The sequence below is a fragment of the Ochotona curzoniae genome, unplaced genomic scaffold, assembly GCF_017591425.1.
Source record: "Ochotona curzoniae isolate NIBS_2020 unplaced genomic scaffold, NIBS_Ocur_1.0 contig_2210, whole genome shotgun sequence".
Taxonomy (NCBI): domain Eukaryota; kingdom Metazoa; phylum Chordata; class Mammalia; order Lagomorpha; family Ochotonidae; genus Ochotona; species Ochotona curzoniae.
In genome coordinates, this window is record NW_024465369.1 from 31,723,618 (window position 1) to 31,749,080 (window position 25,463).

Below are 25,463 nucleotides of genomic sequence, written 5' to 3' on the forward strand. Positions count from 1 at the left end.
TTAGCGAGAGAGTGGGTAAAGGCACATTCAGGTGTGAGTGTAGGCAACCTCACAAGGAGTATTTGCATGACATATCCTCACTGAGCTGAGTGTACATGTGTTCTTGGCATTCTCCTGTTTATTTTAGGAAAGGCTTAGGTGCATAATGGGAAAGTGAGCATATGGGCTGGCGCCTGGCATGTAAGGGAGTGGTGTTCGATGGAGGGCTAGACATCAAAACTAGGGAACATTTTAAATTTCTGCCATTTAATTGATCAGAACTCAACTACTTGAGCCATTACCTGCTGCCTCCTTAGGTGTGCATTGGTGGAAATTGGATTGAAAGTGGATCCAGGGCCCGGCAGCATGGCCTAGTGGCTAAGGTCCTCGCATCGAATGCACTGGGATCCCATATGGGTGCTGGTTCTGTCCCAGCAGTTCCCCTTCCCATCCAGCTCTCTGCTTGTGGCCTGGGAAGGCAATTGAGGACGGCCCAAATCTTTGGGACCCTTTGGGAGGAGGTTCCAGGCTCCTGGCTTCTGATCAGCGCAGCGCCGGCCTTTGCAGTCACTTGGGGAGTGAATCATTGGACAGAAGATCTTCCTCTCTGTCTCTCCTCCTCTCTGTATATCTGACTTTGTAATAAAAATAGATAAATAAATCTCTTTTTTAGAAAAAAAAGAAAGTGGATCCAGGACTTAAACCAAGGGAGTCTGATGTGGGATGCGTGGTTTCCAAGTGGCGACTCAGATGCTATGCCAAACGGCACTTCTGAACTTAATTGTTAATTCCATTTTTCTACAAGCTTTTAAAAATCTCTTCATATATTGAAATTAACTAACTGCCCCAATTCTCTGGGATGGAAGACAGCCACCCTATGCCATCCCAGGGACCCCAAGGTGGGGCTTGCTCTGAGGGTCCTGCAGTGAAGGTTTCGATAGTTCAATACTTCTGAATTACTGCTGATCTCACCACTCCAAGCACAATGCAATCTCTCCAGAATCCACTGATTGACATAGTCCACCCTAGAGTCTTTATTTGCCTAGATATTCACTGCCAACGCTTGGCTAGGGTAGTTGATTAATTTGTTCTGTCCTGTATCCTCTGTTATGATAGCAGGTGTCTTCTGCAGACTCCAATGTATTGCCATATCATCCATATGCCCCTGGATATGCTGTCCACTGCTCCATCTAAGCCACTGAGGAAGCCTAGCTTTGACACAAGCACTCCCCAGTCAAGACCATGGAACCTGCAATTTTTTTCATCGTTGGATTTCTGAGTCCAGTGGTTCAGCTGGAGGGATCCCCAAAGAAAATTCATGTGAGGTGATCCCAGCCCTGATTCTTGTGTGTGCTTGCCAATACAGGGTCTGGCACAGTCTGTCGTCCCCATTAGCTTATGCACATGCTGGTGGTTGCAATTGCTGGGTCAATTCTGTCTTCATCCATTTCTTCTACACCAACTGAGGGGTGTGGCAGCCCAGCCTGATTGTACCCACCACACACTCGCCCCTCAGGCAGACCAGTGGGAGTGGCTGCCTGGTTGGAGCCACCCACAATAACCCCCACTAGGCCTGCCCCCTGCCCTAGTTCCTGTGTTTGCCAGTATGCACAGCAAACTGGTTCAGTCTGTTTCAGGGGTTATTTTTTTTAAAGTATGTCCTCTTCTGATAGCTGAAACAAAACCCCGAGGGGAGTCTTTAATATGCAGTCCTGATTATGATAAAGCAGTCATTGTGCTGTGTCAATTTACTGCCATATGTGAGACTATTTCTCACGACATACTGTCTGCTCATGGTCATCTTGTGGTCCCACGGATCTGGAGCAGAGCTCTGGTGGTTCAAGACCAGATCTCTTAGTGTTAATCCCAAACAAAGATCATTAGGCTCAGTGAATTTGTTCTTGATAACAGAAAAAAATATTATTGAGAGGCAGATTCCCCACCACCATAGGATCTTAAGAGTCCCTGCCCTTTAGGACTTTGCACACTCAAAAGGATGAAAGCAAGCAGATGGGTGAAAAGACAGTCGTTTCTAACTTTCTACTGTGCTACTACAAAAATGAAGTCTTTTACAAAATCAATCAGTCTGGGTGTGTGATCTGTCTATGACAGTGAATTAATTAATGAGAAATTTGGGTATTTGACAAACATTGATATATGATAAAGATAGGAAAAATAGTTCCCAACACTTTTGTTACCCATATTCACTGAATAGAAATATCTTTCCTGGATTATATCTCCTTGCCAATGCATGGATGTTATTCCTGGTGCTAGAATGGTGTGGCCTCCGTGGGTATGTGGGGAGCATCATAATCCTGCTCTGAGAGAGCATATGACTTTGATAGGAAATGGATTTGTGGTGCTGACTTCCATAGTACTACTATGTGCAAAAGAAGGGTGATTATCAGCTCTTCATTCTAAATCAGATGCATGCCTAGTCTTACCTGGGCCAACAGGACTTTGTATTGCTTTGCAGGTGACATGGCCTCTCTTGTACAAACAGATGCCATCAACCACTTTTGTTTGGCTAGACCCACTATTTCCATTTGTCTGTCAGCGAATGTAGCCTGTGTAACCCGAGTTGTCTATACTCCTCTTTTATGTTAAATAAAGGCATGGAGTCACTCCAATTTGCTCCTGGCCTTTTGTTTGGTCAGCCCTGACTGTTTCTATGAGGCCCCAGCTGTGCCTTAGCCCTATCCCACACGTAGGCGTAAGTACAGTCCACATTCAAGGTTAGCATTCTATCCAGAAGCAGTTTTTCAGCTGTCAGAGGGCTGCTCCGATGCCTCACTGGATCAGATTATCACTACCTTTATTAGCCTGAATAAACAACTGCCAGGGGAGCCGCCTGCTTAGTCAATTGTCAGAGTTTACAGAATCAGATATTGATTTTAAAGAGAAGAGACAAGCAGATCTGTTTGTAATGCATCTATTAGGTGGCACCTTTATTTAACCTTGTCTGTGGATGCCCAGACACTGCAGGATGGACACAGCAGTAGAAGTTGACTGGTCTGCTTTCTGCTCAGCCATTCCTGGTACCAACCATAAATGAATTGCTCAGGGTGAGTTGTTCTTGTTTTAGGGGGTGTGGAGTTGGCTATGTATTAGTTCTGTGGGGTATCTAGCTTCTATGTGATGAGGGTATCCTTCCTCCCTCCCCCACCTCCCGTACCAGGGAACTTTTGGTGCAGTGGGGTAGAAAGAACAAGCCATTGTTAACTAGAAGGCTCTTTTATTCCATTCTGTGGAACATAGCTCATGGCACTGATCCTAGAACGAGCCTGGGCTCCTGTTTCTATACTGCTCCTAAACAGTTGTCTCCCACCTGGGCATGCCATTCTGCCTGGGTTATTCACTTGGCAACTTTGACAGAAATGTGTTTCCTTACCATTCCACAGATTCAAAGTCCAAGGTCAAGTGTCCATGGGGTTGATTTCCTTCTAATGCTTCTTTCCCTGACCTGTACCTTCACATGGCCTTTTGTCTCCCTTGTCTTCATGCCCAATCCTCATTTCCACTTCTCACAGGACCCCAGACATATTGGATAGAGCACTCCTCCCTGCTTTTCCAGGATGGTTTCTTTTTACCTTGAAGGGCCCAATTTTCAAGTGTAGTTTCATGCTGAGGTACCGAGAATTAAAATTCCATTGTACTAATTTGGGTAGGAGTTGGGGGCAGGGAGAAGAGAACACATTTTCCCCCTTTCTCGGGTGGGGATAAGGCTTAATCTGTGGTTTTCTGATAATGCTCTTAGGAGGTGCATGTCCTCAGAAGGTGCCAGTGGCTGGAATCACAACTTGTCCTGGTTTGCCCTGGTGTAATAAGTTTCCAGGATGTGGGACTTTCAAAAAAGGAGTGCAAAAGCATATTCAGTCTCACGCAGACCTGGCAACTAGGCCAGCCACCCAAATTAGGCTCCTACAGAGGGTACAGGCCAGGGACTTGCTTGTCCAGTTCACCTTGGCCTGAGCTGTGCCCTCTCTCAGCTTGTACATCGGCATCTTAAGTGAGATGAGTTTTACAAAACCACTGTGTTCAGTGGCGTCCAAGGCCCTCTCTTGCTCAGCATTCTGGTGAAAAGTCATATGTACACCTCCGTTCCAGCCATTTGTCAGATACTAATAATAAAGTGGGGGTAAAACTCATCTGGAGTGTGATTAAAAGCAAAATTAAGCAAAAACAGGGAAGTGCTGGTTAAGTGCTGCCACTAGTGTGGCAGATGTGGGCACCAGACTGTTGTGAAGGGAGAAGTCTCATGGAGCTTTCACATGGTTCACTGTTTTCCATCATCTCTTAATTTCATAGCAGCTCTGTGAAGGAGGTAGCTTCCCCAGAGCAGCTGCTGCCCCATGGGACAGGTGAGGAGACTAAGGCACAGAGAGAGGAGTAGCCCAAGTCTCTCACTAGTCAAGGCAGAGCTGGGACTGACCGGGCAGTTTGGCTGTGTACCAGAGCCTAGCACAGGTGCAGAGGACCCTTAGATGGGGAAGAGCAGCTGCACTGGTAAGTGTGGGGCAGTGACAGGCTTGTGGACTGTCATCTCATTGTTCTTCCCATCTGATCACTCTCAGCTTGTCCTACCTTTTACTCTCCTAGAAGCCTTAGAGCCATGTTCTGGGATTATCAAGAGTGTTAGGGGAATCTCTCAATAAAGAATTAATTCTTCTCATTTAATGATCCTTTAAAAATTTTCATTACTTAATTGTCTTTTTTTTTTTTTTGAGTGGGGTGGGGAGAGTCAGAGAGACACAGAACAACATCTTCTACATGATAGTTTGCCCTCTAAATTCCTACAATAGTTGGGACTGGGTCAGGTCAAAGCCAGGAGCCTGGAACTCTATCTGGGTCTTCCATGTAAGTTACAGGGACCAAGTACATGAACTATCATCTGCTCGTAGAGTACTTATTTTCCAGGAAAAAGGGTACTTAAATTTCAGGAAGCTGGAATTAGAAGTGAAGCCAGGACTTGAGCCCAGGCATTCTGGCCTGTGAGTCTCCAATGCAGTACCTTAACTGCTGCACCAAAATATCTACTCTTTACAATCTCCCTTTCTAAGGAAGAGAACAGCCTCACCCAGGGGCAATGTCACATCGCTGGACTTCAGTCATTCTCTGTTGTTTTAGTACAGTTGTCTTTTTAAATTTTTAATGGAAAAGCAGATATACAGAGAGGAGGAGAGACAGAGAGGAAGATCTTCCATCTATTGATTTGCTCCCCAAGCAGCTGCAGTGGCTGGAGCTGTGCTGATCCAAAGCCAGGAGCCAGGAGCCTCTTCTGGGGCTCCCATGCAGATGCAGGGTCCTAAGGCTTTGGGCCATCCTCAACTGCTTTCCCAGGCCACAAGCAGAGAGCTGGATGGGAAGCAGGGCCACCGCAATTGGAATCAATGCCCATATGGGATCCTTGCAAGGTGAGATCTTTAGCTGCTAAGCTACTGCATTGGGCCTGCAATTGTCTTTTTGCAGTTCATCTTGATAGATAGAAATGATAAGATGGTGCTATAAAGTACCTTTAAAAGACATTTAAATGAAGACCCAAATGCTTTAAAAAAATCTTTAGTGACTCAAAGCCTAGCTGATATATAAATAGGGCTGCGATTGAGTGTATGGTGAGAAAGTTTAATTTTGTGAAACACTAGAAAGAAGGAAAGGTTGTAGTTCCCAAGAATCCTGAACTTGCGTATGAAAGGCAGGAGTTGTCTGGCCAGCAGCCTTTCAGGTCAGTGCCCAGGTCCAGCCTGGAATAGAACTGGGTTCTCAAGGTACTGGTTGCAGGCCCCTTTGGCAATATAGTATATCTGTTTGATTTGGTTTGTTTTTAAGACAGGGTAATGGGAAAATGTGAAAGACTGCTTCAGGAGAATGCAGCCTAGAAAGTTATTAGCAGTTCTGGAATACCCAGCAGAAATCTGGAGACACTTTTCACAGTGTTAGTGCTGGTGGCTTTGCCTGCCATCCTTGTGGCAGGACTGTTTTTTACTGAATGGAGTCTGATTAAGGCAAAGTGAGTTATACCTCTCAGTGTAATGCTCATACTTGACTGGATCAATCTTTAGCCATAAGATCCATCAGCAGTGGCGCTCTGCATAGACTGGTGTCAGGCACAAGCACCAAATCCTCCTTTCTAACAGCATAGACTTTGGCAACAGAGGTTGAGGATTGATTTCCAGAGACCATAGAGAAGCTCTTCTCAAGGCGACCATAACCCAAGGACAAAGGCTTCAGATCTCTGACTTTCAGTTGCTTTCCCCAGCAGCACTCACAGCAGCCACCACTCAGCGGCCTGGTAAGACAGATGAGTGACCTGGCCTGACCAGAACATCCTGTGGCCTTTTTACTTCTTCCTGCAGTGTGCATGTCATTTTAGAATGTTTCGTTGTTCCTCCATCCTCTCTATAGGAAAAAAAAAATCTTCCTAACATTGGAGGGGGAAAAAATCTACCTAACTTAGAGGAGGAAAATAAAAGCAAAGAATGCTTGCTTAGAAATAAAAAAATATCTTTGTTTCAAAAACCCACAGCCCCCAATTTTGCAATATGTTGCATCTGACAAACTTTTTGCTGCCTCCCAGGAAGCATTTGTATGGATTATTTCACTACAACAGCAGAATGCTTGGACTTGAATCACTTCCAGATCCCATGGACACCTGGGAAATTATAGAAACCATTGGTAAAGGCACCTATGGCAAAGTCTACAAGGTCACAAATAAGAAAGATGGGAGCCTGGCCGCAGTGAAAATTCTGGATCTGATCAGTGTAAGTAGTAGTAGCTTGTGACCACAGACAAGTGGCTCATGCAAGTTGACTTGTCAACTTCCTTTCCAGATTTCATGAAACCTGGTAATTTTTAAAAATTTATTTATTTTTGTTTGTTTTTGATACAGTTTAGTTGGCAATGGGCTCTTCCCTCCTCCCCCAAGTTCCCTCCCCTGCCCTCTGTTCTCCCCTCCAGGAAACTTGGCAAAATTTTTAAATGGGTCACAATTTATTATTTATCAGCTCCTCTGAATAAAGGGACTGTACTTGGAGTTACACCTTTCCGTGACTTAAAAAAAATTCTTTACTTGAAAGAGTTATGGAGAGACATTGCATGAGAAATCTTCTATTTTATGATTTACTTCCCACATGACCACAATGGCTGATAGCTGCTAGCTGGCTGGGCAGAAGCTGGGATCCTGTGTGGGTAGCAGGGACCCAAGCACTCAGGCCAGCTTTGGCTGCTTTTCCCCTGGCCATTAGCAGAAAGCTTGATCCCAAATATAGCAGATAGGACACAAATTGACTCCTGTTTGAAATTCTTGTGTTAGCAAGTGGCAGCTTTATGTATTGTCACAGTGCTGGCCCATTTCATTGAATTGTTTCTTGGGCATTTTACTGCTACTTTGGTTTTAGCTGTTTGGGCTCTTCAAAAGTTATTCTTTTGAAGATGCTGATATATTGTACTCCCCATTCACTCTATAGGTTGCAAAGATGCACAATTTTATGATGTTTGATCATCTTGGGCTGATATCTTACTTCAGGATTATGAGGTTAAACACTATACACTGGGCCTAGCATGATGGCTTAATGTTTAAATCCTTACCTTGATGGGTGCCAGTTTGTATCCTGGCTGTTCTACTTCCCATCCAGCTCCCTGCCTGTGGTCCTGGGAAAACAGCAGAGGATGGCCCAAAGCCTTGGGCACTCTCATGGGAGACCTGGAAGAAGCTCCTTGCTCCTGACTTCAGGTTGGCTCAGTTCAGCTGTTTGGGAAGTAAACCAGTAGATGGAAGACTGTTCTCTTTGCCTCTCCTTCTCTCTGTAAATATGATCTGCCTTTCCAATAAAAATATAAATGCTGTGCAGTATTGTGCATACTGAGCTTGAATGTGTCCTATTAGGTCCTTTTGACTGCTTTTCCTTAACTGCTTTGGAAATTCAGGTTTATTTCAATAGAAAAGACAGTTATGAGAATATTGTTAAGTAAAAATGAGCTACATAAATATATTTTATTGATAAAATAGTGATAGGGCTTAAATTGGGATTGGAATGTCTTTTTAGTTTATTATGCAGCTATGGGAATGATTACATTAAAACTGCTTGTTGACATAGGCTTTATTAAGTGGTTATTTGGGCATGTTTCTGTCCTTTGCTTAGACATTTGGCTTAATTCAGTACATGTATATTTTTAAACTTTGTTTAGGACATGGATGAGGAAATTGAGGCAGAATACAACATTTTGCAATTTCTTCCTAACCACCCCAATGTGGTAAAGTTTTATGGAATGTTCTACAAAGCAGATCATTGTGTGGGAGGACAGCTGTGGCTGGTCTTGGAGGTAAGAGACTTCTCTTGGGTAACCATTGATTTTATTGGAGTTCCAGGGGCAAGCAAATGCTATGTTGACAATATAATCTGCCTTAGGGTCAGACTTGAAGGTAATTCCAGCAGTGGAATTGTCTGCGATTCCCACAGGTAGGCTGTTGGCTGAAAATACTGCTGTTTCTCTGCTTCAAACACTTGCTAATCTATTCTTCCAATAGAGAGTGAATGTAGAAATACAGTCAGAAGAGGTTCTTTTGTTCCCAAAGCTGAGAACATTTTATAGAGCACATGTTCCAACTAGTGACAACTCATTTTCAAAAACTGTTAACTCAAGGTTTGTTTTGCTTACCCCATTTTGATTTGTTCATGCCTGTCTGATTATTGTCATCTTATATTGAGCTTCCTGCACACGGATCCCCAGAGCAGGGTGTGGAGGGTTGATTGGAGAGTTCTTGCAGGAGACAGGCCTGGAGGTAAAAAGGGCAGGACCAGGCACAGGTGACTTTGAATAGCAATGTGGTTGTAACAAGGGCTTCTGCAGAAATAAATTGTACTCTGGAGAAATAAAAAGAAATAAATTTTATTCTGGAGAAATAGAGAGCTGGGAAACTTTTTCAGCGTTGTCTTGAACTCTGTCTCCACTTATTAGTCAATCACTGGTTCTATGACCGAGGGGGCAGCAGTTTCCTGTAGAATAAGGCAATTTCTGGTTGGGGGGTGCAACTGGAAGAAGGAGCAGGGAGTGACTGCTGTTCCCAGCTTCCTGTGCTCTCAAATAGGAAGCAGAAGGGAATATCATGATATGTACTCTCTTCCTGCAGTTTTCTTAGTTTTTAATGGTAGTGAGTATATACATCAGGGTGCAAAAGCATCAGTTCCCTATGGATCTAAAATGACCAGGAAAATAATGACACTACAAGAAATCATTGTGCTGAATCAGGTCTGTTGCCTCCTTCCTATGAAACCCACCTTGATTTGTTCCTTTGATTTGATCTGCTCATCTGCATCAGCTGCCTCATTGTCTGAGGTCATGGTTGATCTAGCAGCCCAGAGACATGAGAGGAGAGTGCAACAGAACAGGCGAGCTCTCACTTTACCTTCACCTGCCTGGCTTTGGAGGGCCTGAACGTGGGGCTGAATTACTGGTGGCCATGGTGACCATGGGTGAGAAATTTGTTTGCTATTTTCAGGTGGATAATCTGTAGGGAAATGGTTTGAATCTTTTTGTTATGTCTATGGCCTTCTTCCGCATATGAAGATGTAAGAGACATTGCTTTTCAGGAATGATCTTTATTTCTTGAGTTGGTTTGGTTAAGTCATATGACATTATTCTTCTTTTATCTTTTATCTTTTGGATTTTGTTAACCATCTCCCTGCATGGGTTTGAGGAATTTTCTCCTGCCCATAAAGTCCTTTTAACAAGGCTACTTTGTGTGGGAGTTGTATTGTATCTGAGGTCTCTGTACTTATCTTCAGCTCTGCAAGAACTCTATGCTTAAATCTCCTTCCCATTAAAGGAGGAGACAGAAAAATTCGTTTCTGTTTATTTTCCTTCTGGCTCAAAAAGGTTTTGCAGTCAGACCTAGAGAACTGGAACTTGAGGACTGTCTGAGGGCTCACCCAGGGGCCTTTGTGCTGTGTAACCAAGCAGGCAGTGTAGTTATTTGTTCCTGAGGCCACCTGGTGAATGATTGCTCGCCTCTTCCTGAGAGTGAGTGACCCTCAGGTGTAGCACCACAGACATTGCCAAGGCTGCCGGAAGGGTGCACATGGCTTTGAAAGGCAAGAAGGGACCCAGACTGAGCCTCGAGCAGGTGCTTCTTTGCCAGCTGCCTCTTGCTTTTCTGGGGGTGACCTCCTGTAGTTCATGTGGCTGCCTTGAGCCACTGAATTATTTATACCTTGGCAATGCAATAAGCCCACAACTATGACTTTCGTTGGTAGTTTTGACCTATATCAAGATTGGTGGCATAGGTAACTGAATGTCCTGAGGCTTTTATTTTGTCTCAGGATGGGATTGCTTGCATACACTGCTGGAAAATGAGGTGTGCTCAGTGCCTTAGTGATCAGCTTTCTGGTCTCTTGTCTCTGCTGGAAACCTCAGCTTTCCTCCAGTTCATCCACCACAGAGACCTGGGGAGGAAAGGACATACCTTCGGTCACTCACCTGACCGGTTACTTGACAGGGAAACTATGCCTTAGCACATTTCCAACTTTGCGTGCTGCGGTCAGATGCCAGTGATTCCTTCTGTCAGGGCATGGGAATCTGGGGGTATTGATCTCCAATGGGGATCACACCCCTGTGGATGATGGAATCCTAGTGCACCTGCTGCAGCTTTTAAGACATGCTTAAGGAATCTCACCCAATAAAATCATGACCTGTTTAATATTGGTCTCCTCATCTTCTGCATTCAAGTTACATTTATATTGACTTTGCTCTCTCCTTGCCAAATGCATTGAAAGAAACTGTGAGAAATTACACCACTGAGCACTTGTAGAAGATAGAAAAGCGTTATAAGTAACCTCCTTAATTCACCACAACACTGAAAACAAAAACAAATGAAAATGTTGTTTCTGAATTCATTTCTAATTATTAGTAGAAAGCAAACAAGGGGCCAGTGTTGTGGCAGAGCAAGTAAAGCTGTTGCCTGTGGTGCCAGCATCCCACATAGGTGCTGGTTCCAGTCCTGGCTGTGTCGCTTCTAATCCAGCTTCCTTGTTATGGGGTTGGAAATTAACAGAAGATGGCCCAAGTGCTTGGGCCCCTGTATCCATGTGAGAGACCTGGAAAAAGATTCTAGCTTTGGCCTGGCTTCGCCTTGGGCATTACCCTTATTTGGGGAGTGAACCAGTGGGAGGAAAATCTCTTTCTCTCTCTGTCATTTTTTAAAATAAATAAAATGTCCTTTAAGATAGGAAAGCAAACAAACTCTTTTATGATGAACACTCACTATGTTTGAAAGATATAAAGAGAAAACATGTGTTTTAGAAAATTTGTGGCCTTTTTTATGTATATTAAGTTTATTTATTTTTATTGGAAAGTCACATATACAGAGAGAAGGAGAGACACAAAGAAAGATCTTCAGTCTGCTGGTTCACTCCCCAAGTGGCTGCAATGGCCAGAGCTGAGCTGATCCAAAGCCAGGAACTTCATGAGGGTCTCCCATGCAAGTGCAGGGTCCCAAGGCCTTGGGTCACCCTTGACTACTTTCCCAGTACTCAAGCAGGGAACTGGATGGGAAGTGGGGCAACAGTTGGGGTACAGCCCATTTGGGATTCCAGCAGATGCAAGGTGAAGATTTAGCCACTAGGCTGTTGTGCCAGGCACTGAATGTTAAAATTTTAAAAACCTAGCGCCTCTGAAATAAAATATAAAGAATTAGATCTTTAAGAAAAGTGTAGTACCCAGAAAAATGTTTAATATGTGCTAAGACATGAATTACATTTTCCCTTTTAGTGTAAAATTTCCAACAGGTAGAAACTATTTCATATTTGTCTGAAGCACACATTCAGCTGAAAAGAACAGGCTTTTCTCAAGGTGTTAGAAAATTCAGTCTAGGCCTGAATAATTTGGAAGTGTAGTAACTGTAACCATTTAAGTCTGTTTGTTGATTAACCTTTGTCTGGATATGGTTCTGTGCTTTTCATAGTGAGTAATAGAGCTTACAAGTATTTTTAAGTAAAATAAAGTCTTACTTTATAAAACTAACATCAGAACAGCATCAGGGTTGCCAAAAAATGTGTGATTTTAAAGATTTATTTTTTAATTATTATTTTTTTTTCCCTCAAGGGGGTGCACCGTTCCTGGAGGTACTGCAATACCAGGTCGATGCGCGGAGTGGACGGAGCAAGCTCCTATTCCAACTCCAGGCTCCAAAAATCCATTTAATATATTGTCCTCGGATAGAGGATGTATCAGATATTAAACTGATAAGAACAGATACTACACTTGATCTTAGCCAAAAGGCCGAGAAGCGATAATTATTTTTTTATTGGAAAGGCGGATGTAGAAAGAGGAGAGACAGAGAGGAAGATCTTCCGTCTGATGATTCACTCCCCAAGTGAGCGCAATGGCCAATACTATGCCGATCCGAAGCCAGGAGCCTCTTCCGGGTTTCCCACGCGGGTGGCAGGGTCCCAAAGCGGGGCTGCCAGGATAGAACCGGTGCCCATATGGGATTCCGGGTGTGCAAGGCGAGGACCTTAACCACTGCGCCACTGCGCCACTGCGCCACTGCGCCACTGCGCAGGGCCCAAATGTGTGATTTTATATTGAAAGATTATCTCTGAAATTTTGGATACTGAATTAACTTCCATTTACTTTACATTTTATAGAACATATAAATGTTGATGTATAGTAAGATATTTTATACACACTTCGTGGTCTGTTTCTTCTGGCTTCTAAGAGTTGACTAATTTGTGGCTGGCATTATAATTTAAGCGATTTCTTTCCAGAACACAAGAATAAATTCATCATACAGTTTTTCTCTTAAAAAAAAGTGAAACCATTTGCACTTATTGACACCACATCATGAATTAGAGTCTTGATAGAATTCTGAAGGTCTGGAACCCAGTCCTGGAAGGTTCTGATTGGCCAGAGGTGGTTAGAAAGCACTGGGATGTTGAACCCTGGATCAGACAATAGGTTCCATCATCTAGAATGTGGATCATTGGGATGCTGAGAGTCAGAGTGAAGGCAGAGAACACTTGGGACTTAGACAAAGGAAAGAAATTTGAAAGGCATCTTGCAGTGATGTGGTCGATGATGTTTGGCCAGGGAAGAGCTCAGCTGAGGAGTGAAAGTGATTCTGCCCAGTCCCAACTGTCCTCAATAAGCAAGAACCCTGGAAAGAGAGATGGGCAAGAGTATCCCAGTGTCCATCTACCTCTCACAGCATGACCCTCAGCCTGCTCTGATTGCCACTCAGGAGTCTCACCCAATAAAATTACAAGGGTTTGATGTGATCTAGTTACAGGTCAGTGACTATGTGGTATGCAATAAACTATCAGTTGTAGCACAGGGGAAATGTGTCCTGTTTTGGACTTATAGAAAGACTGGGTTTAACATGATGCTTCCTAGGGAATCTTTGAGTAATTATGACTTAACCTGATGTTTTCTTTATGCTTTCCATAAAATCTGCCCTTGGAATATCAAGCCTACTGAATAAAAGGGCACTAAGAAACAAATAAATTCTTCCATATTCTGCAATCTGAGTAAACCTGACCAAGGTGCTAATATAGAATCTATTTGAAATTTGGAGTTTGGGCAAGAGCATAAGTCTGGCAATTGTATTGCATGGCACATTCTTTAATAACGTGAGAAAAATATGATGGCTTGTTGAACAAGAAACATTTTTTTTTTGCTTGAAATTATGACCACCCTAGCAAATGCACATACTGTGATGGAATCAATATTCACCAGTGGTTTTGGAGAATGGAGTGAAATGTCAATGATTTTTCTGTTTTTCATGGTTTGGAGCAGAAACTCATTAAATTCTAGGTACATCTGGTTGGTATGTTTCCTGAATTCTGAAGGCGTAGGGAGGGACAGCAGGGATGCAGATATACCTCTGCATTGGAATCTGATGGCTGGCAGAAGGGTGGAAACAAAGAAAAGGCTGACTGGGGCGGGAAACTTGGTTGTCTTTTTAGAGTTCTAAAGGAAGTGTATTTTATTTGATGCACTTAAATGTTGTTGTCATGCTTTTAAAGTGTTCACCCCATTTCACTGAACATTTATCCTGGTTAGACAATTGTTGTGGGTGTGCCTGTTCTCTTTTGTATTTCCAAATTCCAATGTCTTTTTTTCAAGAACCCACAGGCTGCTCTTTGAAACCTTGCTGGTAGGCTTATCAATGCCATGGGACAGCTTTCTTTAAGGGTGCCTGAATAGTTTAATTATATGTTCCTGTGAATCCTGGGAGTTAGACAGCTCTGAAAGTCTGACATTTAGCAAACAAAAGGCACCAAAAGGCACTTTGCTGTTATTTTAAGTCCATAGCTGAGTTGTGATCCTGCAGGCATGTAGCTGCTCTTACTCCCTTGCTAGGTTCTAGGGCTAGGAAGGAAGTTTGTAAGCTGGCTACCCATATAAAATATTGCCCAAGAGACCCTTCTTGCCAAAATGATTATATTTAAAATAGGAAAGTGGCGAAACAAAAATGCAGTTTCAGGAGACAATTCCAGGGTAGAATTTTTAAAAACAGATTTATTAATTTATTTTAAAGTGAATGAGAGAAAGTGAGGGAGCATGCATGTGTGGGAGAGAGATCTTCACTTGCTGGTTTACTCCCCAGATGGCTGCAGTGGCCAAGGCAGAACCAGGAATAAGCCAAGTGCTTCAGCCAGGTTTTCCATGTGGGGGCAGGGGCCCAAGCACTTGGGCCGTTTTCCACTGTTTCTTTCAGACATTATTAGCAGGGAGCTGGAGCAGAAGAGGGTCAGCTGGGACATGAACTGGTGTCCATCTAGGATGCCAGTGTCACAGGGAGTGACTTTACCCACTGTGTCACAATGCTGACCTCTCTGGATAGAATTTTAATGGCTTTCTTGCAACACAGCAAAGCTTGGGCCTCTCTAAGAGGGGAGCCAGCCTAGAGTATGGTCCTGATGAAGGTACTGTCATTGCTGCCATTTCATTGCTGCTTTGGCTCTAGAGGGCCAACGGATATTACTGATATTTCCCTTATGCTCATAGTGTGTCTGGACACTGTCCCTTCGTAACCTTCCACATACAGTGGGAAATTCCTGTCAAATCTCTCTCATAAAAGTCCCCCCAAACTGCCTCTTCTTTTTCAAGACTCTTGACTTTGATTCTGGCTCCATTGAGTGCTTCAACATCTCTAATGAGTGCCCAACTCTGGTGGTGTCTTCTTCTGGGACCTTCCAATCTGCTGACCAAGTCGTCTTCCTGCCTCATCTCTCTCCCTAATAGCAAATGTACTGTGATAGACATAATGTGCAACAGTAAAACCCATTCTCCTTAGCAGTGCACACCTGTCCTTCCTTGTCCCACATCTTCTTTTCCATCTCCATACCCTAGGATCTCAGCAAATCTTTGTCCCAATATTAGCAGAGGATTTAAAATTTATGTGCATGGGCTTGGTGCAGTGGCTCAGTGGCTAAGTCCTTGCCTTACACTTACTGGGATCCCAAATGGACACAGGTTCATGTCCTGGCTGTTGCACTTCCTATCCAGCTCCTGCTTGTGGTCTGGGAAAGCAGTAGAGGATGGCTCAAAGCCTTGGGACCCTGCATCCATGTTGGAGACTTGGAAGAAGCTCCTAGCTATGTTTTTGGGAGTGGATCATCAGACAGAAAATCTTTCTGTCTCTCTTCTCTATTGATCTGCCTTTCCAGTAAAAGTAAAATAAATCTTATAAAAATTCAGTCTTTAAAAAAACATAATAAAATTTATTTGCGTATACATGTACACATATCTCTTATTTCTTCTTCCTTTGTACATAACACATTATGCTTCTTTTCTTTTTTTTGTTTTTTTTTTTAAGATTTACTATTTATTGGAAAGTCAGAGATACAGAGAGGAGGAGAGAGACAGAGAGGAGGAGAGACAGAGAGGAAGATCTTCCATCCAATGATTCACTCCCCAAGTGAGTGCAACGTTGAGCACAATGGCCGGTGCTGCGCCGATCCGAAGCCAGGAGCCAGGAACTTCTTCTGGGTCTCCCACGCGGGTGCAGGGTTCCAAAGCTTTGGGCCGTCCTTGACTGCTTTCCCAGGCCACAAGCAGGAAGCTGGATGGGAAGTGGAATTGCTGGGATTAGAACCGGCACCCATTTGGGATCCTGGGGCGTTCAAGGCGAGGACTTTAGCTGCTAGGCCGTGCTGCTGGGCCCTATGCTCTTTTTCTTAAGATGCTGCTCCCCTTCTTAGCTATCTCTCCATTGCCTATTTCTCCTTCAGACTCCTTATAAATGTTCTGTTTCTGGGAAGATCTGCAAGAATGTCCTCTTTGCTCCTCCTCAGCAGAGTTTACCCTTCCCTTTTCAGTGACATACTGCTGCATAAGTGTGACCCTGCCTCCACATTCCACACTCTGCTCACTCGTTTGTCCACTACTGGGTGTGCTCTTTGAGGCTAGAGCTTGCAACATACAGTTATTGGTAACAAATTGGACAGTCACAGACTGTTGAGAACAAAGACTTCTCAATGACAATTTTATTTCTGAGTCCTTACCTGCCTAGAGAAGACTGAAGAACTGATCTTTAACACATTTGTTAGGTTCAAGAAGTTGAGTGACTTCTTTGGAAAGGGCACACTTGAATGTTTTAATCTTTTTTTCACAGTTCGGTTCAAAGCTCAGTCATTAGGTCAGCACTGTGTTTTCAGGCCTCTTCTTTCCTTCTTTTCCTTCCATTCTGTCTGGGTGACATCAAGCTCTGGGTACAACCCAGGATCTGGGTTATATAAAGCCATGGCAATAAGGACACAGGCCCCAGAACTGTTGGTGACTATCAAGTCTTTGTCATGATAAAATTGTACCATCTATCTTTGAAATGTTTAAAACCATGTTTGAAAACTACTTTCTTCCTGTTTGAAAGGCAGAGAGAGACCGAGCTGAAAGAACCTGTGCAGGCCTAAGAAACTGTTGCTGTAGCCTCTGGCTTAGTTGGCCTCACCATGTCATGCCACAGTTTCGTTTGACATGGGCACTGTGTTTATCATAAAGTGTTCTCTGACATTTCCAAATGGGAGAAGATTTTAGGAAACTGATGTTTTCATTGTTACCCCCTTATAAGGTAACCTCCTCCTCACAAAGGGAACTTCCTGTGTCTTCTCATGTCTCCATGACTCCAGCAACTGAAGATGTCCCTTATTCATATGATTGCAAACTTGCCTTTTATAAAGCCCTGAACTTTGTGGTCAATTCTCTTATCTTTATTTCTTGATATATTTACTTCTTGAGATAATCTATCATTCAAATGTCCAGAATTTGTGACTATTCTATTAGTTATGGCACCAAACATGTGTTATAGCTCAACAGAGTATCCTTGCGTGGTCATGAAAGACATAAGATCAGAAGTACACTAAGAGCTAAGTACACTAAGGAAGGTGTTATCTGGCCCTTAATGGTGGACCTTGAGAGCCATAGATGGGGAGTTCAACCTGAATGGCAGACAGCAGATTCCAAGCTCACTGATACAGTCCCAAACTCACAGGGCCATCTTAGCTTAATGCATTTCATTGCTCTTAGGGTCCCTCTTAAAGCATTCCTGAGAGATTGCAATTTTACTACAGTTTTGAAGATTCTCTATACTAGAATTTTAGTCGTTTGTTGTTTCTAATGAACGATTTAAGTGGTTAAAACTTGGACAGATTTACATCTAGCTTATCTTGATAATAAATGTTTGCACAAGGTATGTGCTAGAGTTAAATAAAAGCATCTGCTCTCTCTATTAAAATGTTGTGGATGTTCATAGTTGATGTCAAATAGAGCCTCATGTGTTATTGTCTTGATGAAAAGTTACCTTCTTTTAGGAAAGCTGTTGTTCATCTGTGTTCCCTCAGATTTCCTTGCCTAAGGGTGGCCAGTTGACTTAAGTAGACACAACCTTGGGGACTATCACTGTTCACTAACTAACTGGTCCCCAAAAAGCAGACAGGGTGCCGGGTGGAGACTGAGGGTTCTGCCACAGGGATTTTGCCTTTGCAACATCAAGTATGGGTGTTAGAATTTGATGTAAATTCTGAAGTTTCTCCTCAGGGAAGTGGAGGATGGGTCTGTAACATGAAACTGGTATGTGCAACTGAAACCTACATTTAGTAGAAGTTATCCTTGAAAACTGTTGAAGAACTCAGAAAATATAACATACGCACTTCGTTTACTCACATCTCAGTAATGTACAATGTACTAAATAACAGAAAATATGCAAAATAGAATCTTACAGTGTTCTTAGTTATAGAAATGGGATGGGAAAGAGAAGACCAAATTGTTACTGAAAGGCTGAAGTTGAATGGGAGATGGTTAAAGGACTACCTGATGCAGCTGTACCCCATTAGTATACGTGCAGTGGCGACTGTGGGCAGAGCTGCTGGTGGGGCTTCTGAGGCAGGAAGGTTTACAGGCCCTGAAGTTTATTCCCTTTCAGTTATCAGTAGGGTCTTACCTCTTCTGGGCCCTTTTTATCCTCACTATTAACACAACAACAACAATATTCACAAGTGAAAAATACTCAGGAAGTCACTGTGATTTCTTAAGAGCATTTTCATTTAAATTCCTAAATAATAAGTTGTGCTTTTGGACTTTACTTGGCAATTAAAAAGCCAGCTGTCTGGATAAATCATCACCTTGAGTCAAGGAAACACAGAAAGAACTGGATCTATCTGAGTAATGGAAGTTTGCAGATCATTCCAAGCTAGAGGTTGTCTTGAAATTTACTTTATTACGATGAATCATTAATCAATTAGTCTGTCTTAACGGTATGCTTCTCTTTCTGTTTGTTCTGTCACAGCTGTGTAATGGGGGTTCGGTCACTGAGCTTGTCAAAGGCCTGCTTAGGTGTGGTCAGCGCTTGGACGAAGCAGTGATCTCGTATATCCTGTATGGGGCCCTCCTGGTAAGAGAGTTCCTCAGGCTGGGATGCTGGCAGAGGGGACACTTTGTAGGTGGCTTAGACCCTCACTGCAGGGTTACAGTGGGGAAATTGCACACCACAGGAAGGTGTGGCAAAATGGGGTAATAGGGTAGGTTTTTAATAGCGGGGTAGCTGCTTTAACATAAGTGTGTGAATGTCCCCTTTCTCTTTCTTTTGTTCCCTGGTGGTGGGACACCATGCAGGGCCTTCAGCATTTGCACAACAACCAAATCATCCACCGTGACGTGAAGGGAAATAACATTCTTCTGACAACAGAAGGAGGAGTTAAGCTCGTTGACTTTGGTAATGACTGCTAGTCTTTTGTTTCCTTGATGTGTGCAATTTAGCCCGAAGGGGACCATGCACTGTTGTCCCAGATGCCAGGAGCCTATGTGTTATACCACAGGCCGGGGAAACTCTCAGTGACACACAGCCTGCGGGGGGCGGGGGAGCACAGCAGATGGACCGCCCCAGGAGAGGTTGTTTGTTAATCCATTTTCAGCTTTAGAAGCAATCTTCTTAAAGACTGAAAACAGAACTGTTTGAAAAGAAGAACTTGACAGAAAAAAGTTTTTGCTTTTCTGATAAGAATTTCTCATTTCAGGGAGCAATTGTCTATAGTTTACATTTTGTTTGTCCTTGTGCATATGAAAAGAGAAAACTATTTGGTGTTTCAAATGACTTTCCTTTGCCTTAGGCATAGTTATTCCCAGTGAGCAGAAGGTAAAATAGTCCTTTGGGCCTGGGAGCTAATATCCCTTTAAATTATGATTATTGTGGTGACATATGAGGCTGGTTGAACTGAAAACATTAACATGAAATGGAAGTGTGAGAGGAAACCTCAGGCAATATCACCTAAGCCCTGAGAACTAGTAAATACTGTTTTTTCCCCTCTTCCCCCTCGCAATACTAATATGTGGACATTCACAAACCAAGATACCATTTGGCTTTCCTTTTTAGGTATATTGAGTCATTTAATCTTCTAAATTAGTTCAATGATAGTACTTCATTATTACAAATACTGAAGAAACATTAGACAAATACTTTAAAAATGCTTTTGGTGTGGAATTGATTGATGATTTGGGATACTCATGACTTTTTTGATAAGAAAGAATTCAGTGTAAAAATATTCAGTGTCAATGAATCACTTGCCCAGAAAAAGTTGCTTAAATGAAGCTGCTTTAGTGTTTTGGTTGGTTTGCAAATATGGAAAGAAGCCCACTAGAGACCACCTACCCATCGAAGGATGGATTCTGACTTGAAGTCGGAAAATAAGGGTTTACTTGTGACTTTATAAAGGTGGGTGTTTAGAGTCTGGCCTGCCTGGGACACTGAGAGCAAAACATGTGTCCCCAGGGAAGCAGGTCTCTTCCCAATCCCTTATTGGCTGATACTAGGGAGGTTACAACCTTCCCAGAAGGTACCCTAAGATTGTCCCAGCCTTCCGTTTTGCAGGCAGGATGGCAGGCTTTGAATTTCTCAGATGCAGGCCAGACAGCCATTTTTTTTTTTTTTATCTTATTCTCACATACTTGTTAAGTTCTGATCCCACTCTGAATGCCTTTACTGAAAGTGGATCATCAATTGTTTTGCTAAGAGCAAGCAAATAAAAATAGCAGAGGAATGCTTTGTTCAAGCCTTTCACTCCTCCCTTTCAGGAATGATAGAACAGTAGGATGCTGCATGTCTAACTTTAGAGATGTGTTTTCCACACATATCTCCAAATATGTTTTGAGAGATGCAGATGGATCAGGATGGAGATTAAGGCTAATTTAGCCGCTCATTAGCTTTGTGATTTTGTTTGAGGGCTTCTGAACTTCAACTTATGGAAATAAAAACAGAAAGGTATAGCTGTTTTTTGTTGTTGTTGTTGTTTGTTTTAACAAAGCTGTGTTGAGGATTTGGTAAAGTGGGAAATTATATGTGGCCATCAGGGTTTAAAGAGTCCCTAATGGTTTTCCAATAAAGAGAATGCAAGTAGTAAACCTAACAATAACTTCAGCAAATCCACACAAGATGCTCTCAAAATTTGGTACACAGTATTCAGGTTTCTGAGTTGTTGTCATCAACAGAATTAGTGGCAACTGAGATCCTCCAAGCCCACTAAAATTCTGTGTTAGCTTTAAGGGCAAGGCTCATGAGGCTATTCTCTGTGGGCCACGATCTCACTGCTCCATGTTTGCATGCAGTGCAAATATTGGCAAACAGGACAGCTTTAAGCCCTGAGAAGTCTGACAGCTTAATGAGAAGGAAAACTACTTTAAAGTGGGCAGCACAGGAATTCCCAGCCATGTTGTAACTGGATGGGTGACCACCAAATGGAGAATGTCTTCCCTGCAGGTTCTTGCCCCAAGAAGACCTCTGCCGGGAGGTGCTTTCCCCTTCCTTCTTTTCTCATTCACTTGGTCACTTTGCAAATAGAACTCCTCTGTCTGCAACCAATTCCCAGCTTTTATTTCTATAGTAAGCTGAGGAAAGAACCAATCAAGCTTTGCCCATAAAAGCAGCCATTGTCATTATCTTGAAGACTATGTTAGGTTCTGCTTAATATAAAAGAATACCGTAGATTTATTTGCAAAAGCTATGCCTTTCAAAGAAAATGAATATAAATGCATAAGTTTTTAAAAAAACATCCAAGATTGTTTTTATTTATTCAAAAGACAGAGTGACAGAGTTCTTTCACCTGCAGTTTCGCCTCACAGGTGCCCACATCAGCTGGGGCTAGACCAGGCCAAAGCTAGGAGCTGGGAGCTTTTTCTAGGTCTCATGGATAGCAGGGACCAAGCACGTGAGCCGTCTTCTGCTTTCCCAGGCACATTAGCAGGAGTTAGATTGGAAGTACAGTAGCTCAAACTTGAACTGTTGCCCTGATATGAGATATGGTTGCCCAAACAGTAGTTTAACTTAGTATACAAACTCTCACCCTGAGTAAGTATTTTTGAAAGGTGATGTAGAAGTTGGCATTGTGGCATAGCAAGTAAAACTGCTACCTGCAATTCCAGCATCTATATGGGTTCAAATTTGAGTCCTGGCTGCTCTACTTCCCATGAAGCTCCCTGCTAACGTGCCTGGAAAAAGGCAGAAGATGGCCCAAATGCTTAACACCCCTGCACCCAGGTAAGAGACATAGAAGGAACTCCTGGTTCCTGGCTTCAATCTGGCCCAGTCCTGGCCTTTGTGGCCATTTGGGGAGTGAACTAACAAATGAACTGTATCTCTCTCTGTCTCTGTCTCCTATGACCCTCATTCTTTGTAACTGTGCCCTTTGAATAAATAAAAAAAAAATTTTTTAAAGATTTATTTTTATTATTTTTTTTATTGGAAAGGCGGATATACAGAGAGGAGAGACAGAGAGGAAGATCTTCCATCCTATGATTCACTCCCCAAGTGAGCCCAACGGCTGATGCTATGCCGATCTGAAGCCAGGAGCCTCTTCCAGGTCTCCCACGCGGGTGCAGGGTCCCAAAGCCTTGGGCCGCCCTCGACTGCCTTCCCAGGCCACAGACAGGGAGCTGGAAGGGAAGCGGAGCTGCTGGGATAGAATCGGCGCCCATATGTGATCCCGGATGTGCAAGGCGAGGACCTTAACCACTGCACCACCGTGCCGGGCCCTAAAAAAAATTTTTTAAAGGTGATATAGTTACACAATCAGTAAAAGGCATAACTGGGATGAAAGATGGGTCCTCTCCCTTTAAATCCAGTATACTCTTATTTCCACTTAATTCCCTCTTGGTATATGAAAAAAGAGAGTTGGTTAAAGAACATTGGAATTATGTTAAAATCTGGGTTCTCAGATAACAGCATTATTGTCAGTTTCTTTTTCCACTTGACAAAAATGCTCTCTTGCTTGTTTTCAGGCTTCTGGGCAAAGTGAAGCACTGAATTTTTTTTATGTCTATACCACTGTTCTATTACATATGCATAGATTTTTCCTCCATAAAATGAACTACCTACTTATGAACAAAATCACCTAAAGTAATTTGAGAATATAACTGGAAGATATTTGGGGATAATGCTAGTTGTTGATGTTTTTCTTTTGATTCCTATTTGCAGTCATATAGATAGCATTGTTCATTAGGAAACAAAGTTCCAAAGGTTTGAATAGAGTGATAAAGATTTTAGCATCCTTGGGCTATTAGCAAACTATAGTTTCTGGGCCAAATATGTCTCCCATCTATTTTTGTGTGGCCTATGGGCAAAAAATGTGTTTTACATCTTTAAGTGATTAGAAAAGACCCAAAAGAATATTTTGTGGTGGTTGAAAATCATGAAATTGAGAGTTCAGCATTCATTAACCAAAACGCAGGCTTGCTCAGTAGTTCATGTATTTGCTATGGGTGCTTTTGCAGCATGAGAGTAGAATTCAGTGGCTAAGACTACATGAACCAAGAAGCCTAAAATATTTAGACCTTGGATGATTAAAGCTCACTAGCTGTTGCTAGCCTGAGTCTCTGATTAGTGCTGAATTTTGCTTCATTTTTCTTAGGAGTCTCTGCTCAGCTCACCAGCACACGTCTGCGAAGAAACACATCAGTTGGTACCCCATTCTGGATGGCCCCAGAGGTAAGCAGGGAGCATCTTGTAGTGGGTTTGTTTTTTTTCTGTGTTTGTTGAGTGCCTTTATATCACTGCTTTTTGCTGTTTGGGTTAGATGCTCTCCAGAATTTTCAAGGTGGAGGAAATCTGTTTTCCTCATTAATCTTTGATAGTTGTTTACAGTGAGCAGTACATATAAGGTTTAATTTTATGAAAACAAAATGGGTTCGCAGTTGGCCCATGGGATACCTTTATGCAATTGTGAAAAGGTGTCCCCTCTAGAAGATGTAATCTGAAGGGAAGTGACTTGGAAAGTTCTTCCAGGCTTTGTGTATATTCAAATAATTCACCTTTCCTGGACAGACGCATCCCCGTTACTTGCCTTGATGAACAGAGTTCAACTCCAACCAGCTTATGGAACTATTTGCAGTGGGCTTGCTTGTTTCTTGTTATCAGGCAGATTTTGTTGACTGCAGTGAAATGTGAGATTTGGTCCTAATTTAATCCTGGCATCAACATAGAACTGGTACCAAATGATGAATATAGAAGTTTGGGAAACTTTCCAGATAGGCAAGGAATGCTGTGAAACACAATTGCAGATTTGCTTGCCAGGTTAACATTTTATTCCATGGGATCCTGACCTCTCTTGGAAAGTACATCATTGAGATTAAGCAAATGTGTTCTTTAAAAAAAATTTTTTTTAAAGATTTATATATTTATTTATTGTTGGAAAGTCAGATATACAGAGAAGGAAAGACAGAGAGGAAAATGTTCTGTCTGATGATTTCATTCCCCAAGTGGCCGCAATGGCCTGAGCTGAGCTGATATGAAACAAGGAGCCAGATGCTTTTTCCAGGTCTCCCACATGGGTATGGGGTCCCAAGGCTTTGGACCATCTTCTACTGCTTTCCCAGGCCACAAGCAGGAAGCTAAATGGGAAGCAGTGCTGCCGGGATTGGAACTGGCACCTGTATGGGATCCAATCATGTGCAAGGCAAGGACTTAGCCACTAGGCTTTGGTGCTAGGTCCCAAATGTGTCTTTTAATGAAAGGAGACAGATAGTCACTTGGTTAGAAGCCCTTTCATCTTTTTTTTTTAAAGATTTATTTTATTTTCATTACAAAGTCAGATATACAAGAGGAGGAGAGACAGAGGGGAAAATCTTCCATTTGATGTTTCATTCCCCACGTGAGTGCAATGGCTGGTGATGTGCCAATCCAAAGCCAGGATCCAGGAACTTCTTCCAGGTCTCCCATTTGGGTGCAGGGTCCCAAGGCTTTGGGCCGTCCTTGACTGCATTTCCAGGCCACAAGCAGGGAGCTGGATGGGAAGTGGAACTGCCGGGATTAGAACCGGTGCCCTTTGGGATCCCGGTGCATTCAAGGCAAGGACTTTAGCCCCTAGGCCATGATGCCAAGCCCAGAAGTCCTTCCATCTTTGGCCTTTCTGTGTGGCCGTCATTTCTCTGTGACAGTCAAGGATACAAGATGTATATAAAACAAGATACAAGATGTAAATTTTATCATTTGTATTTATAGAACTATAAAGAACAGTTTATAGAACTATTTACAAGTAATTTATAGGCCTGTTAAAAGGAGTGTATGAAGGTACTTCAAAATTTGTATGGAAAATGAATTATTTGGTCCTATGCATATGAGGAAATCCCTGCATATGAGGAATCTAAAAAAATTCATGAAAAAATATGTATGATGAAAAAATCATGTATGATTTCAGTTTTTTTTTTGCACTAAACTGAACATACCACTTAATTCTAAATTTATATATACTAGTTAAAGTACCCTATAGTATGAAAAAGTTGCAAAGCCAAGTAGGCAGCTTTAATTTAAAGTAGATAATATTATTTTGTGCATCTTAGTTTTCTATTGCAGTATAATTGTATTTAAGAACAGGAGGACATGGATTGTTCTGAGTATGAAATTTCTACCACCATTACCATGTGGTAGCGAAGACCTCTTCCTGCTTGATTCACTTTAGCTGCTCTGATCTCTTTCTTCATGCAAACTATCTCCTCTGCTCTCCACCTGT

The 25,463-nt window shown here is 42.6% G+C and overlaps 1 protein-coding gene and 1 non-coding gene across 2 annotated transcripts in view; one reads left to right on the plus strand and one right to left on the minus strand.

Moving 5' to 3' along the window:
* Window positions 1-25,463, plus strand: part of LOC121150654 (myosin-IIIb-like) — a 113,396-nt gene that overhangs the window by 67,698 nt on the left and 20,235 nt on the right. Inside the window, exons 5-9 of the mRNA XM_040971698.1 lie at window positions 6,554-6,737; window positions 8,164-8,298; window positions 18,758-18,862; window positions 19,084-19,183; window positions 23,367-23,443. Coding sequence (XP_040827632.1) covers window positions 6,554-6,737; window positions 8,164-8,298; window positions 18,758-18,862; window positions 19,084-19,183; window positions 23,367-23,443 — 601 coding nt within the window. The remainder of the gene's footprint in view (window positions 1-6,553; window positions 6,738-8,163; window positions 8,299-18,757; window positions 18,863-19,083; window positions 19,184-23,366; window positions 23,444-25,463) is intronic.
* Window positions 12,074-12,264, minus strand: LOC121150979. The gene has a single exon (XR_005883079.1). It is a non-coding gene; the product is annotated as a U2 spliceosomal RNA (small nuclear RNA).